The sequence below is a fragment of the Athene cunicularia genome (assembly GCF_003259725.1).
Source record: "Athene cunicularia isolate RWA chromosome 2 unlocalized genomic scaffold, athCun1 chr2_part2, whole genome shotgun sequence".
Lineage (NCBI taxonomy): Eukaryota > Metazoa > Chordata > Aves > Strigiformes > Strigidae > Athene > Athene cunicularia.
This window is the reverse complement of record NW_020799096.1, coordinates 10,018,185-10,034,795: the sequence shown is the minus strand read 5'-3', so window position 1 is coordinate 10,034,795 and position 16,611 is coordinate 10,018,185. Positions and strand designations below refer to the sequence as shown.

Below are 16,611 nucleotides of genomic sequence, written 5' to 3'. Positions count from 1 at the left end.
TACATCTCTTCACCTTGCAGAACTTGTAAAATACATTTTGTTAATATTCATGAAGCACTCGGATATTATTGTGATGAGTGCCAGGGAAAGCCCAGGAAGAAAATATTAATTCTGTCTGGAGAGCTGGGCTTCAGTGAAGCACCGCACATGGATCAGAAGGGCCACATGTTGAACTTGGAGAGGAGAACCAGGTAGTCACAAGCTGCTTATTACAGGCTGCCCACCCCATGCTCTGGCTGGAGCTGGAGTCCTCCTGGACAGAAAAGGCATGTTACTTTGTATGTATCTTGAAGCAGATGATAGTTACATGTGTGAAGTCATACTGATGTTGCGCAGGCAACCTTAATTTTGCCATGTCTTTCTTCTGGGGGCTTGATGTTACATTCACATTTTCCTCTTGTTCTCTTATTTACGTTCTAATAGCACTGTGTGTGCGCATAAATGTGTAATGCTTCATAAATGGTATATTCCACTGGTGACAAAAATGCACACCTACTCTCGAGTCCTTAAGTAAAATGTTACAATTTGGGAAGCGAGAGGGTAAATTAATAACCTCTTGCTACAGAGTAGTTAGTTGGTATCAGACTTTCCTGACTGGTGCTGCTCAGATGGGTAGCTGCAGGATGGAGTCCTAGGTGATTAAGCAGTGCCGGTTGATTTTTCTCGATCCCCTTACCCTATTCAGCCATATTGTTGACACTCTTGTGTTCTCTTACCTAATGATTTAGAAACCTGCTCCCATTCCATTAAAATTTTAATTACTGACTCCTTCTCAGTAATGAGACAGCTTGCTGGGCCATAGGTATTTTATTGGTTTAAGGTGCATTTTGTTCCCAGCTTCCTTTGGGCCCGCTCCTGCCATCGTTTCCTGCTTGTAACTTCTACTGAAGTGAATAGTGGTCTTGTCTTGTGGAGAAGTTGAGGAGAAGGCCCTTTTACCAGTAAAACCAGCTTCCTATATAAAAGTTTGACATTTCTACAACCATGCTCCTATTCTATGAAGATGACTGTGATCACTCCGGGGCCACACTTTTAAAATTACTAGCCTTCATTCAGTCTACGCATGTATAGTTTTCCTAATTTCCAGTTTGTGACAGGTTTTACGGTCAGCCTGGCAAAACAGACTCTATAGTCAGTCTCCATCTTCATGTCTGCATATAGTTTTGTGAGTGGTTGACAAGGTCATTGGGTATATGAAAGCATTCCTGTGTATTCCGTTCCTCAGTGGTTGAGGGGGACTGTGGAAGACAACTGTGTGCTCCTCAGCAGAACACTCAACAACTTGCAAACACTATGGACATCTTAGTCATCCAGATATTGCTGTAGTGCATAAAACTGCATGTGAATCTGTTGCATTATGGTGCTGTAAGTTGTAAGAGTTATCTTGGAAACTTGCTCCGAGTCACATCCCTAATCAACAGCTCTGTTCAAAACACAAAGCTGCTTGGAGTAGGAATGGACCTCCAGGGTTTTCCTCCAGGGCATGGCCTTCTGTCTTGATTCTCTCAAGAAGATGCTGGCTGTGATCAAAGATTTGGCTTATGGTGGGATGCTTATTGCACCTTGATCCTTAAATACTTCCTGGTATGATAAAGAGAAATCATTCTGCAGCCTTGGCATTAGAGGGACTGATGATAGAGCATCTTCTCCACCTGACTGCTTTTTTTTTGGTAGAGATCTAGTATAGAAACTCCTGCCTCAAACAATAATGATCAGTGGGTTTTAAAGCTATGGAGAGTAGACACCAGACTCCTTTCTGCCTTCTCTTGATAGTTATTATTTAGCCTTGTTTCCTTTGGAAATGAGGCAAAAGAGGGATGTGGCATGGAAGGAGAGAAGTCCCTCTGAGTACATTTATATACGACAGTGTGTTTCTCAAGTGTTTTACTGCTGCATCACAGCAGGCATCCTGGGTTTTGTCCTATTAATGTAAAACATTAATAGGGTATCAAAAATGTTAGGAATCCAGACTGGAGTGTCTCTCTTTTTTTTTTTTTTTTTTTTTTTTCTTTTTCCTTCTTACCATTTACTGTAACTTGAGGTGCATAAGCTATGCTAGTGGAAACCCTAATGTGTTGTATGACATTTTATGAGGTAACATATTCTGAATCTTGCGTAGACTTCAGTATGAATTAAGCTGGTAAATTAAAGCATAAAGAGAAAGTTAAAAACCAAAGTGTTGTCCAGCCATCTACCTGCGTGTTTTACACTTCCTTTTCTGGAGGAATCACATTGTCTTGAGTGTGTTAGCTAGCTTGCTGTAAGGTCATGTCTTTAAATTCAAGCCCAGACAAATCTGAATCCAGGTTAGGAAGATGGCATTGGAACTGTCTTGAAGAGCAGGGGAGAGTGTGTGAGAATGCTGATGAAAATCTGGGTTTTCGTGGGAAATGGTGAAGGTTAGGAGAGAATAAATATTCTTTCTTACTCAACTTTTTTGATGAGAGAATTTGAAGCTCTGTTGCAATATGAAGACTCAGACATAAGAGTGGTGGGTGTGGGGTGTGTGTGTGATACGTTATACAAGTATGTTTTTGGCATCTGTTTACATAATTTCTTTATGCACTTGTATATTCTTTTTTCCACTTAACTTGAGGTATACAGTATTTTTTTATGTAAACAAAAGGGCAGTGATATGATACAGGCCATGATTTGCCGCTGTGTGAGGGAATTGCTCTGCAATGTTAAAAATTAAAAAAATGTATTAAAGGAAAAGAAACAAATAGAAGACTTCATGTGTTCGGAAATGTGGAGAGATGAACTGTGAAGATGCCAAGAAGTGAATCTGGATTCCTGCTGCTTGTTTGACTGGCAGCTAGTTGTAAAAACATACAATGATACTGTGCTTTGAAAAGTTAGTGAGCAAATGCAGGCTGTGGCGGAGAGCTCAGTTCAGCTGTTCCTGAAATTACATAGACACCCCTGATTTGTGCCAGTTAGATTGCTGGCTCAAGGCTTTGGTTAATATCAAAAGTAGTGCATATACTTTGATGTTAACACTCTTTAATGTCCAAGTTTACATCTTTGTTTCCGTGATTTTTGAAGATAAGACCCGAAAGAGATGGAAGTATGTAGTTCAGTGCAGCTGACAGTGGTAGCCTTACTGCTCTGGAAAAGATTTTTTTTCTAGCCTTTAGAAAGGACTTGCAACAAGCAAGCCCAGTATGCATTCTGTTTTGAGAAGGCTGTGGACTGTCACTCTTTTTGCCATGAAACCCCATCATTTTCTAATGGGAATTTCTTCTTTACATCTAGCTGGTTTTGATGTTACAATTCTGGTGCATCTAAAAAGGCTAATTGAATTTTATAGCACAAATGTGTTTAAATCTCATAGCCTCTGCAAGAAGGATATGTTAATACAACAAATGATTGTGGCACAGTTGAAAATGTTGTCATGAATAACTGCAGAAGCACCTTAACATGTTTAAGCTACAGGTTATATTCTGTTCTTTTTCATGTTTACAAGACTTGTGGTAAAACTGGTCCAAACAATGAGATTAGCATAAAAGTATTTTAATCTGAAAGATTTGGCAGTATGATGTGAGAGATATCTGTATTATAGTTCCAAGAGACTGTGGTTTCTCTCTAAAGGAAAAAAATGAATTCATGTTGGTACTGGCAAGATAGACCTTCTGTCCTGCAGTGGGGAAGAAATAACATCACCACTATTTGGAAAAAAGCTTCCTCAAATATTTAGCAGTCTGTAGAGGACACTGGTAAATCAAGTCCACTGCTATTATTCAGTTTGCTCAGGAAACTTATTAAAAGCCATCATTCAGAATTTAAGGTAGTTTATTATGAAGCGGGGGAAGCAGTGTGTTTTGGGTGAGATTTCTCTGCTAATGATGCAGTAGGCAAGAGGGCTGGATGGGGTAGGCATTATGAATTCAGGACAATAACTTTAAAGGTCGATTTGTTTGTTTTCTTCTGATTTTATGGGGGTTTTCTTTGTTGGTTTTTTTTGTTTTTTTTTTGTTTTTTTTTTCCTTCCCTGTGGAGGGACATGGTATATAGTTATTAGTCAATAGGCATGTATTTGTAGACAAGTTGTTCAAGTTCTGGACAAACGTTTTATGGAATAGAAATGAAGGGTATGCTGCATTTTGCAGAATAGAAACATTTAATATACAGGGTGATTTGTAGGGCAGCTTTGGGCTGACTGTTCAACAGATTCTGCCTTCAGATCTAACTGGATGTTTCTGTATGTAAATCAAATGGACCTTGAATCCTTCCATCATTACTGTGCTTATTTGCTACATAAAAATACTTTTATGAAATCAGTTAGCAGTATTTTACTGATTTGGTGAGTGATGAAGACAGAGTTGTGAGAAGTGAAACGGCTTTATGGAGGACCAGGGTGAGATTTGAGCAGCAGAAAGATCTTCTCCAGAGTCCACTCTGAATTCTCCCGTAACAATTTTACTTGTGCAAGAACTTGGAGGTTCAGTCCCTCATGACAGTTGCATGTGAAATGGTTGTAGAGGTTGTGTTTTCCTTTAAAAATGTTCTGATTATTTGTTTTTCAAGAGGAAGCACACTTTCTGACATTAGTTTTCTTTAGTTTGTCATTTTGTTCAATGCTACAGTGCTGCACCTTTCTATCACACAACTTCTTAACAATAATGGAGGAAAATGGTTTTTAGTTTTGATTGTGTCATGATGGGAAAAAGTCTGCGGGATGCTTAGAAATAGTTAGAATTCTTATTGGTACATTTAAGAGGCAGTCCTACTTTCTTTTTTAAAAACAGGCTCTTTTCAGTAAAATTTGGTAACTCTCTTTTGTTGTTGGAATACTTTCTGGTTCAGAATGGATCTTTCTTTACTGGCTACAGTTTTCTATTCTTTCTCAGCACACAGAAATAATTATACTCCTGGGCAATGTGCAGTAATTTTTTAAAAATTTTATTTTTCTTGTCTGTATAGAGCCAAGTGAACTTTTGGAGTTGGTTCCCTTTTCCTTCCCCAACCTCCTTCCCATACAAATCATGCTTATTTAACTTGGAGGGGGGGGGGGGGAAATGGATGTTGCCTGAAAAATCAAGGTAGCCAAAAATAATAAGGAAAAAATAATAAGGAAACACTGAAATTTTATTTTGCTAGATTGTGCATGGATGAAGCCACCAAAACACGATTAACAAGTTAAGAATGCTCTTTTTGAGCTGCCATGGCTAATGTAGTAGGAAGAGAGGGTGCTGTTTTAATAAAATTGTTCTGACACTTTCTTTTTGAATGTATGAGTGTTTTTCTAACTTGGCTGTCTTTATGATCTCAGGTGTCCATTGCGTAATGATAAATGGAAATATATAATATTGCTTAAGACATTTATAAGCACTTAAGTACCTGCATGTGGTTGGATTGTTAAAAGCTTGCGGCAATATTCCAGTGTCTTCTAAAATCTGTTAGACAGCATTCACGTTAGAAAGACAGATGCAGAAGTAGTCAAAAAAGTAAAATCTTGAAACCAGTTTTGCTCATCCCTAGAACTTAACAGAAAACATTAAACATTAACTTGTTTTAATCCATAAAAATGGTCTGTTTGGTGTGGAGTTCCTCCTGCTATGGGATTGTGTTGACAAGTTGGAAAAATCTGGTGTGTCTCAGGCTTTCTTGCCTCTTCTCAAATGTAGCAGACAAGGCTGACAGACCCAGCTGGAGGCTGGAAAGCCTGACCAGAAGTGTGCAGTGGAAGAAGGGAGGAGAGAGGCATTGGCCAGGAAGAACGGACTGTCTGGGGAAGGGGACCCCACAGGCTAGTGAGATGTAGTCAGTTTTCTTAATTCTCCAACTCCATGCTTTACAAGCCTTCTCTCCAAAGCTTTTTGAAGTATTCCTTCAAAATGAGGGGAGCAGAGATCATGGTATGAAGAATTTTCTCCTTCCTTTTCTTCCAGGCTCTCCACTCCCTATCCCTCTTTGCCCACCCATGTGCACCTGTCCTTGGACCCAGTCTGATGCTCGCTTGTGTCTGGCAGTAGTATTGTTGATGATTAGAACGTGAAGACGGTAACTGTGTGAGGTAGTATGGCAGTGTGCGTCTCTGCCAGAGCTCATTCATCCTCCTTAGTGGAGAAAACTGAGAAGAAAATGAGCGGGGGGAATGGGGGGGAAACAGTTTGCTCTTTGGGAAGGTTGAACACCTTGTAAGACCTAAGTAGAGATTTTTTTTTTTTTTTCTTTTGTAAGGAGGTGTCTCCCATCAGGGAAGACAGCCTCTGAACTTCTAACACTTACTGCATCTACTTGATAGGTAAACAGATGTCATCAGATTTGGGGCTCTCAGAAATCAAATTCTTGGGGGAGAAGCAGTCTTGCTAAAAGCAATATTTGATGATAGCTGTGGAGTAGTAGCTCTGCAGTTTTTAACTAAGACACTGATGTGCAAAAGATCATTCAGAGAATCAGACCATTTGGTGTACAGGACAAGTTTTCTGGGGAGGTTTTTACTTAACTCGAAAACATCTTTTGTTGTAAGTCTTGCATTTGTTTTGCAACATTCTTCTCTTGAATTATTTAGGCTACTGATGAGGGATATGAAAAGTCTCATTGCTGTGTTCAGGTATCTACCATGCCTGTGTGGAAACTTACTCACAGATACCCGTGTATCATGCAGAGCTTCATCTGAAGTTGTTTGGATTTTATATAATGTAAGGTGAGCTGAATTTGTGAGTGCATGTGACCACACGTCTGTATACCCTATGTGTACATAGAAATACATATACATCTGCACACAAAAAAATTAAATGGAATTCAAATTTTGCCCTGAGACCTTGATGAAATCATTGTTTGCAACTGAGATTGCAGGCACCGTAAATTAGGGCAGAGTAACCCATAACATATTTTTAAACAACTGGTATGCTTCAGAGGCCAGAAGTACAGGGATATAATGGAAACACTGACTCTTACAGCAACTGTGCAAAAGGATGCAGCAATAAATAAATTTTGCAATTAAATAGGTGATATCTGCCATCTAAACTGAAGGGTCGCCATGGCTCTGGATTCTTGCTAACCACTTAGTGATTGACTAATGATTGCATTTAGCAGTTTGAACCCAACGAAGGAAAAAGGGAAGAAATATCAACTCTCTATGCAGCACCAATTACAGTAACTTTTTTTTTTTTTTTTTTTTTAGACCAAGGTGTCTGGGCTGTAGATGTTACAAAGGGAAATGGTGCACCAAAGGGTTTATAGCTCCTCTTTCGCTATTCTGTGGCTTCTAAGCATGGCTAATCAAATTTATATCAGGCTACAAACAGCTTTGTAAAACAGCTTTAAGGCCTGGTGTTGCTGCTGGCTTGGTATAAGTGACAGTACCACAGAATATGTCCCCCAGTCTCTGAGTGAAATGAGGCAGTTACCCTCAGATAGGCATAAATGCGCTATTAGATGGTTGAGAAATGTATTTTTTCCCCCCTAAAACCCTCCTGGGAATTTATTGTAGTGCCTTTGATGTAACTAATTAGCCGCTCAAAGTAAGCAGTGACTAACAGTCTAATAACTGGCTAATGGAAGGAACTTCATAATGTTTTCAAATCAGGATTCTTTCGAGTGCTTTGCAAGAGGCTGAGGAGCTTTTCCCTTCTGAGAAATGATTGCCAGTAGCCAGATCCTGATGTCCGTAGCCTTTGTCTAAGTTACATTTCAGTTTAATGGCTCTTTGAAGAGATGTTGGAGAAGAGCAGTAATCCTAGAGATACTCTGAAAGTGCAAAGCTTGAGTTTTAGCCCTGTTCAGCAGACTTGGAGCAAATATTCCAGTTTGCTGGGGCTGTCATGCAGTAACTTGCAGTCTTTGCTGAATTTCGTAAGGTGGAATAATTTTTAAAAGGGGAAATGAAAAAGTAAGATTGGTTTTTGTTTTTTCTCGTGTGGATTTCCCAATCCTCGAGTAGCAAAATAAAAATAAATTTTAATATATCAAGAAAAGGAGATGTTTTTGCCTGCCTTCTAGTTCTGCAAGTTTAAAAAGAGAAATCACACACTGCATGTTTATGTTGTCAATTCTACCTTCAAATGTCTTTTATTTCTGCGTTAAGGCTTTCTTTTTTTCTTGTCCACTGGAACTACAGAGCACTTCTACTAAGAGTCCCTTTTTCATCAAAGAAATGATACAGCATTTCCACATGCTAACAAACATCTTCAATACGTTTTCCAGGCACAGACCATTTCTGCCCAGTGGTCGGAGCATTTCTGATGCTGGATGTGAATCCCTCTTGCTCTACTTGCACGAGTAGTTATACTGAATCCCCAGGATTACGGTGTGAGTAAAGCAAGCAGGATTTGGGCCTTGTAGGCCCCATGAAGGTAAACTTAAAAGCTCACCACCTGCCTAGTACCTGGGTTCAGGGTTTAGTCTTTCTCCTACAGCAGTTAATGCTGTCACTAACACCTAAACCATAGCGCTGGGGGCTATGCTTGCGAGTGGTGTTAAGTATCACTGCAATAATCCACCGTCTGCCACGGGAGAAACATCTAGCCCTGAACTCGGAAAGGGAGAAAATGGTTTTCAGCTGTTTTGATTTAAATTGTTTGTTTTTGTTATTTTAAAGCCTGTGTGGAAACAAGCTGGGAGAGGGCTCGTTCAGAAATGAGGCTCCCACTTCTTTGGAGTCTGTGCGAGTTGCTGAGAATTATAGAGCCCCCGTTAGCTTCCCTGAGACTCACAGCCCGCGGGCTGGGGCTGGGCATGGCAGGGGCTCAGGCTCCTCCATGTATTGGCAGGTTGGCAGCTCTCGGCGGACTTGGCCACCAGGATACCACAGACGCTGATTCGCAGCAAGCGACTGCTGCAGCTTGACCCAGAGTCACTGAAATCAGTGGGATGGCTTGAGTGTCAGGTTAGTAACCTCAGGCATATAGCCAAATGTTACTCCTTTTCCGCATGCCCCGCGTGATCAGCGAGATGTAGGATTAGGTGCGAGGCAGCCCAGCCCAAGGAGCAGCCTCCTTGTCCGCCTTCAGAGGGTGAGAGTCCTGGGACTGAAAAGGTTTCCACAGCACCCCGTGCCTTTGTGTGTAGCTGTGGACACAGCTACCTCTTCTGTTCCCGAAGTAGGATTTTTAAATTTAGCTTAAATGAGATTTTTTAGCATTTCCCTTAGGTCTGATGCTGGGATTTGTATGTGCAGAATCCCAGTTAAATCTGGTAGGTGTTTGCTTGTATGAAACTTTAAAGGTGGTTTTATTTTACATAATTTCATGTGTCTACATTCAGCCACTTGGTTTTAGTTGGGAGCAGTTGGGGAGGCACCAAGCAGTGCAAATTCATCTGGATAATCAAGAAATTGAGGTAGAGACATCACTACTAAGAAGGCTCTCTGATCTAAGTGTCTGAAAAAGTTTAGCTGAATTTTAAGCTCTTTCATACCATTAGCAGGTTCCCCAGCAGTCTTGGGGAAGAGTTAACGTGCACAGCTGGAAAAGGCTGTGAGCATGTTCTGCTGACAGCACTGTATCTCTAGCTTAGTGTTGGGGCAGTGTGAGCTCTGTACAGGCCCAGTTTGGTCTCCTGCAGGTCAGTGGGAGCTCTGCTATTGACCCAGAGGAGTGCAGGATCAGGCTCTGTTTTGAAAGTCGTAGAAACTGTATTGATGCGCTGTGTTCTGGCTTCCTTTCTACTTTCAAAAGCAGGACTGAATTGAGTTGTGCTGTGGATGCAGCAAGAATGAATGTGTGTGTCATTTGTGGAAAATAACAAGGGGGTCTGGGGTATTACGTAGATATTGTTGGGATTGGGTCTGCTTTCTGCCTTGTTGATAAATCCTTTTTCTTCCAGTGAAAGTTAAAGATGACAAACAAGAATATAACAGGTTTCTCAAAACAAACAAAAAAAACCCAACAGAGAAAAGAGCTGTGTATTCATATTCCAAAGGTCACAAATCAGTTCCTGGAAAATACTATACATATGGTAATGGGAAAATAACTAAGCTGAAAATCCATTACAAATGGGAATAAAAATCTATACATTTTCAGTGGTGAGGTCAGATAATGTATGCTATTTATAAGCACAGAAGTCTTGTATAAGGTATGCTTAAGTGCTGTAAATAAAGTGAGTACCATACTTGTTATCTAACAGATTTTGTAGCCTCTCATATGGTTGGAGTCTATTTTTATAATCATTTATGAGCATTGTGTTTCGTATCTGTGTTAGTATTTCTAGAGCATGTACTTCATGCAGGAAAATAACAAACTTGGGACCAAGAGTGCCTAATTTAAACTACTGTACCCACCCAAACCAAAACTTTGGTTACAACACAGACTGTTTTTAAAGGCAGGCACAGTCCTACAGATGCATTTCCTCCTGCTTTGCTCTTAAGGTGGCCAGAGAGTAGCGATCAGCATGTGTATCCATGAAGGCACAGATACACATGTCCTAATGAGCCTGGCAATTGCTCTATTGCATCACTTCCAGTAAGAAATTACCAAGTCTCAAAAACTTAGACCTTTTAAACGTGAGGGGAAACTGCTTTCTTACTTAGGTATCTATTCTATTAAGAATCGAAGTAGTCAATCTTTTTTACATTCCATCTCCCCCACCTTCCTTCTGTCTCACAGCAACCTAAAATGCTACTTTTCTGGGAAAGACTGATATTCTGACTTCAGTTTTGTAATTTAATGATGGAGAGTTTCCTTAGTAAACCAAATTTAGAGTACTAGAATGCTTATCTTATATCCAGACCTTGAACATAAAAGGCATTTTATACCAGCAATTGTTCATTTAATGAGCAATTGCAGAGTGCAGGACGGTTAAGGGATTGAGCTATATGCACCATTATTGCAAGAAGTATTCTGAAATACCAGAAATAGGACGTAAGCTCTGATCAGGGGGACTGTGAGCACAATTACCTTCTTTTCAAATCCTTCTGTGACACTGCGGGAGGAAAAAGGACTTTGAAACTTGAAAGGAAAGAGCTTGCTTTCAACCTCAAAAGCTAGGAGGAAAGGGCTCTGAAATTTGCTCAGTATTCCCAATTCACCATTAGCCTGTTTCTTCCTTTAGCCTCAAGGCATTCTCCGCTTTTTGAAAAGATGTTAAGAAATTCAGTCACAATAGAGAGCCTAGTTTTGAACATGTTTCACTCGGTCCATTGAGGTCTGGTCTTCAGCCTTTGTGTGGGGTGAATTGAGCTGAGCAGCAAGCTGGTTGGGGAGAGGTGAATGAGCAGTCTCTGTGCAGTCACAAATTCTGGCAAAGAAAAGATTACCCTTTCCTTTATTTTACAATATGCATTCCTGTACAATCCTGCTAGTGGCAATATGCGGAGCCGAGCTTGTGCTTAGGTCAATATGGAGCACTTGGTTTATAGCAACTCTTGTTAAGTTTGTCTTGTAATTGAAGCTGCTGTTGACCTTGCTTGGAGACCATTTGTAAAACCGTTTATTTAGCATAAACTGAAATAATAAACCCTCCTTCTCTTAGGCCGATTGTGATAGGGTGACATTAGTTTGATTTAATGATTAGCCGCCTGACCCCTCAGCTAGAGAGAGCCGCTTGAATAGGGAGAGTTCACTAGGAAGCACACAGGAAGAATACTAATGAGCTTGTTAAATTTAGCATGGCACCAACCACTTTTAATTCCTCTAATGGGAGAAGCACTGCCTCTGAGAGAGAGGGAGGAATGCCCACGTCCCGGTAGCCAGAGAATTTTGGTCAAGAGAAGAGCTTGGAGGGAGCGTCAGCCAGGGTCTCTTGGACTGAGTTGTAAGTACCTTGTCTCTTCTCTTACCCAGCCGAAGTGCATCGGCAGATTGCTCATGAGACAGTAATGCTCTCTCTGCAAGCTGCATGCAGAAATGTGGGGATGAAACAATACATAAACAGGTTTAACTTGGCTGGTGGTGTCTTGTTTAAGCAGGGGTCTCTCTGAAGTATGTTGAGACTGATTTTTATTGTCGTGTATCAGTAGATTTCAACTTTTTTTAGTTGCTGACTTTAAGAGGTTTAAAGTAAAAAAGCTTGTACTTTGTCTTGTTCTACAATAAAAAAGAACAAAAAAAGTTCAACAGGGAAAAAAGTTTAATGGATTTTGCATTAGGTTTTGGTTTGTCCTGATTTTTAATTTTCTGCGTAAATTAGCTGAGCAATTAAAAGTGTGTTTATGCAGCCATGCTGTCCAGCATGAGTTTTTTGTAAAAGCTTGTTGATTAAAAGAGATGCTCCTTGGTGCTCAGCACTTCTAACAAAACCTGCTTCTGGTCAGGATAGCAGGATTAAATTGGGTATTTCTCAGTGGATGGGAGAATCTTGGATTAATGCGATTGTTCCAGGATGGGCACTTGTAACGTGTCTCTGGCTACTGGCTTGTTAAGACAGAGTAGGGTATACATGAAGAAAGAGAAGCTTATGCAGATTACTCTTGGGGCCTGATTACTTTTTTCTTTTTTCTTATTTAACCCCTTTCTCTTACACCTGCAAAAAGTAGGATGAATTATGCTGGAGTCAGTGGGGTCCCACCAGTAGGGAGCACCGATGAGGGAGGATCAGTCCCTTTAATTTTGGCATTTGTCTCTCCGCAAGATTTTAGTAAATTGGATGTTTCTTTTGACCCTAAAGCCTTCCACTTCTAAAATGTGAGAAAAGCAGTAACAGTTGCCCTGTATTTGGCTGTAAACCCCTTTGGCAGATGCTGCTGGAGAAGTGGGCTGTTTGCTTACATTTTTGCTATAGACTCCCACTTGTTGCCATGGTGGACAGTATGTTTCTGTCAATAATTTGGCCTGGCGCAGCTTGCCCGCACTTACTCTTAAAACTTTATTGAACGATTCAGCTGAAACAGAACAAGATTAGACAGCTTTCCGCCTTTTGGCACACTGGAGTGGCTCGCCTGCCGTTGCGAGAGTCGGTAGCGTTACTGCAAGAGGAGTTTCCCGCTCGGCGCCTGGGGAGCTTCTGCAAACCGCTCGCCTGTGCGTGTCCTGGAGCACGGGTGCTGTCAAGTTTCTCATCTGCCCCCTATCAAAAGCAGCTCAGTGGTGCAGAGCGTGAAGTAAACGCTTAGCAAGATGTTTGGCCGCTGAATATGCCTTATTATTGCAAAAGTGCCATCATGTTTACTTTAAAAAAAAAAAAATACTTCTGGGGGAATTTTTGTATGCAAGACAACGTACGGAAATGTTTGACTTCTAACAGCACACGGCAGTAATTTCATAATGGGGAGAGAGGTGGTTGATGCAGAAAGAAAAATACTGCTTTTTTATTTTATTTTTTTTTTTTTCCTCGAGGAACCCAAAAAAAGAGAGGAAAGCTTATTAAAGCAAAACACATTTTTCCTTTTGTTTCAAAGTTACTGAAAGTAGGTTTTGAATTTCATTCAGCAATTTGGAAAATCAGCTTGTTCCATAGCAGTTGCTAGTACCTTGATTCATGACACATGCATGTTTTGAGAAGGAAAGAATAAAAGTGGAGCCTGCAGAGAGATGTCAGCTTCTTGTTGTATCCCAGGATGGCATTTTTAACAAATATTATCTTTATATGGAAGACTAAAAGAATTGAAATCGTATCTGATCCTCGGATTGATTATACAGCCCCACAAATCACTCCAGCTTGCTTCTTTCCATGCTGAGGTAGCACAGGTTAGCTCGCTCTTCTTAAGGGTCTGTCAGGATTTCAAATAGAGTGTAATCCCCTATTTTTACAAGAGTTTACATCTCATCAGTGAAAGTTCACTCTAGGTTGAAATTTAACATAAAAGACTACAGTTAGAGAGAAATGTGATGGAAAATATGACTTTGGGGTGATATATTTTTTATTTTTTAGTTATACAAGCAGCTTTCTAAAAACCTCATATAAGTTTTAAAGTTTTAGACTCCCTTTTGCAGTGCTCTAACTGAAACCAGCTTTGGTGTAAAAAGTTGAAACCTTAAACCCTGCTAATCCAGAGCAGGGACTGGTGCCTGTGCATATTAATAAAAAGTAGAAAAGGGCAAAGGGTTTAAACTCTGCGGTGTTGTTGTCCGTTTCTATTAACTCTTTCTTCTCAGTCCCAACCCTGGAAATGCTCTGTATGGAGAATTACTGCTGGCTGTAAAAAGAATTCAGTCCCTGGAAGATGCTGATAAGTCAGCAGACCCCGGTTGCTGTAATACTTGGAGATAGAAAAATAATTAAGTGCTCAATAGGCTATGCTGCTGGGTTTTCTTCTTGTTGCTGCTTGGAAGGAGAGGGGGCAGGGAGAAGCCTAGAGAGCACCCCATTCAAAGTACTGGTGTAGCTAGTTTATGCATATAATGGCCAAAAGTCAGATCCAGGTATCTATACGTATGTATGGTGCCTCTTTCTAATCTAGTTCACATGAAGGCAAATAGGTTCAGTTATGCTGGCATCGGGCTTGGTGAAAGTAGTCTCTTGGTGACTTGCAGGCTGGTGCTTTTGCTGTGTGAATGAGTACACTCAGGCAAGCTACCGGTAAAAATTTACCCCTGACAAATCTCTGACAACTGAAGTGCAATCTTGGCACCGTTGTCAATGATCCTCCCTTGCATGGGGGTTGTAGAGTAAGTGTACCTCGGTTTTATTTGCTAGGGGTGTTTTAATTTCCTTTCTCGTTACCTTTTTTGTGCCTGGTGTTTAATAATCTGAAGTTCTTCATGTTCTGCTAGAACTGCTGAGCAACTTTTGAAGCTAAGCGTATTCATCAGTACCTCTTCAAGATGTATTGGTGTACAGCCACGCATGCAGCATGGTTGATTGAACAAGGCTGCACCTGGAGCATGGGTATTGGCCAAGGATTACAGCCAACAATCATGCTTGTTTAGAGAAATGTCTTTGTATTTTAAAGCAATAATGTGTTGTAAGGAGAACATATACAGTAGAGACTTGTGTAACTAACAAAACCCCTCCACCTCATGTCACGTGTGAAACATACCTGGGAACATGCATCTGGCTTTTGAGGAACAGAACCATTAGGTCTGTTTTTTGAAGGGTGCACACAGTCCCTGGGGGTTAAAATTCACAAGGGAGCAGAGGGTTGGTTCAGCACCCCGTCCTGGGGCTGCCTGCAAGGGAGGCTGGTGGAGCTGTTGTCAGGAGGCCTTGTCCCCTCACAAGTGGTACCAGGGGCCTGGAGGTGTACTCCAGACTAGGGCTTGGGTCTGACCCTCCTAATGTACTTTCTTTTTCTCCTTGTTCATTAAGAACTTATGGGTTTGTCTGTGTGGATATGGAGAAAAAAGGAGGGGAAGCATGCTCCACCACCCTGCACGCACATCCGTGTGGTGACACTGTTAGAGCAGGTGGCCTCACTTGTGCCTGCCTGGTGCTGCTGGTGCTCTATCTTGAGCAATTTTGCCCATTTTTTTGTTGCCCACCTTACTTCTGATGGCTGACAACCTTCCTGCAAGGCTCCAGCCTCTCACACGAGCAAACCTCCAGGGACTGGAGCCAGGCTGCAGAGCAGCAGTGGGTGGCTAGGTTTGATTTAGGCCCAGCCAGCGGGGTTCATCTTCTCCTCTTTGTGACAAATTGTTTTTTGCCTCCCCATCAGGCAGCCCAAACTCCCAGTTTCCTTGTCCCAGAGGCAAGAAAACAGCAAGCCTGTGTCTGTTCTCGCAGGATTGATAGCCCTGCCGGTAGGAGCATCGGCGCATGGGTGACTATGATCTACCGCTCGGCAGCTGCCCGCTCCGAACGGTCGGGCTTCCCCAGACCATCTCTCATAGCCACGCATACACCTACTGTCACAAACTTACACCGTGAGGAGGAGGGCAGGGGGGAGAACTTTTCTTTATTGTATTTGCTATAAATGGGCTAAAAGTGTGTGTCTCTCTTTCTCTTTCCCTTCTCTCTTTCTTCTCCCTCGTTTTTTTGCAGAGGATGAAAGTCCTGGGCAGACCTATCACAGAGAGAGAAGGAACGCGATCACAATGCAGCCGCAGGGTGGGCAAGGCCTCGGCAAGATCAGTGAAGAGCCTTCCACGTCGAGCGAGGAAAGGGCCTCATTAATCAAGAAGGAGATCCATGGATCTATATCGCACCTTCCCGAACCTTCTGTACCTTACCGCGGGACGCTCTTTACCATGGACCCCCGAAACGGTTACATGGACCCTCATTACCGTGAGTATTGCCAGTTCATTTTGGGATGCAGAGTTGGAAGGCTGTCCAGGCTGTCAAATTTAATGCAGTTTTATTTGTTGCCTTGCATCATCCCCAGGGAGAACTTCTTTTTCTGGTGGGGGGTGGTTTGAGGGAATACAGCCTTTCTTTCTGAAGTTAAAAACCAGGGGGCAGATGCACTGCAGCTCAAAATTATCACAGGCCTCTGCAAAGCAACTTCCACAGGACATCTCATCTGTTGCTAATCCTCCTCAGCTGTCCAGGGTTGCATTTGCTCCACCTTCTTAATACATGAAGAAAAAAGCCTCATTAAAGAAAGCACAGAAGGAAAATGAAACAGGCCTTAAAATACCTCTTTCAAAACACTGTTAAAGTAGTAAGAGGAGGAAGGACTGTGCCTTATACAATGAGAATTTGGGGGGGTAGGGGGGTGGATTGGAAGGTACGTTGCTGTGTTTTGGGGTTTTTTGCTTTGTTTTGGAGGTTTTTTTAGGGATTCATGTGTGTGTTTGAGTATGCAAGCTGATGGAGTGGTTTTGCAATTTTCTTTCCCAGCTACAGTTC

The 16,611-nt window shown here is 41.5% G+C and overlaps 1 protein-coding gene across 5 annotated transcripts in view; it reads left to right on the top strand.

Moving 5' to 3' along the window:
- GLI3 (GLI family zinc finger 3) overlaps nt 1-16,611 on the top strand; it is a 192,670-nt gene that overhangs the window by 36,548 nt on the left and 139,511 nt on the right. For 4 of the 5 annotated variants that reach the window (XM_026843972.1, XM_026843971.1, XM_026843970.1 and 1 more), the window contains exon 2: nt 15,805-16,047. In XM_026843972.1, coding sequence (XP_026699773.1) covers nt 15,805-16,047 — 243 coding nt within the window. Of the gene's footprint in view, nt 1-11,653; nt 11,698-15,804; nt 16,048-16,611 lie in introns of those variants that run through there. The other variant, XM_026843973.1, reaches the window with a different exon arrangement.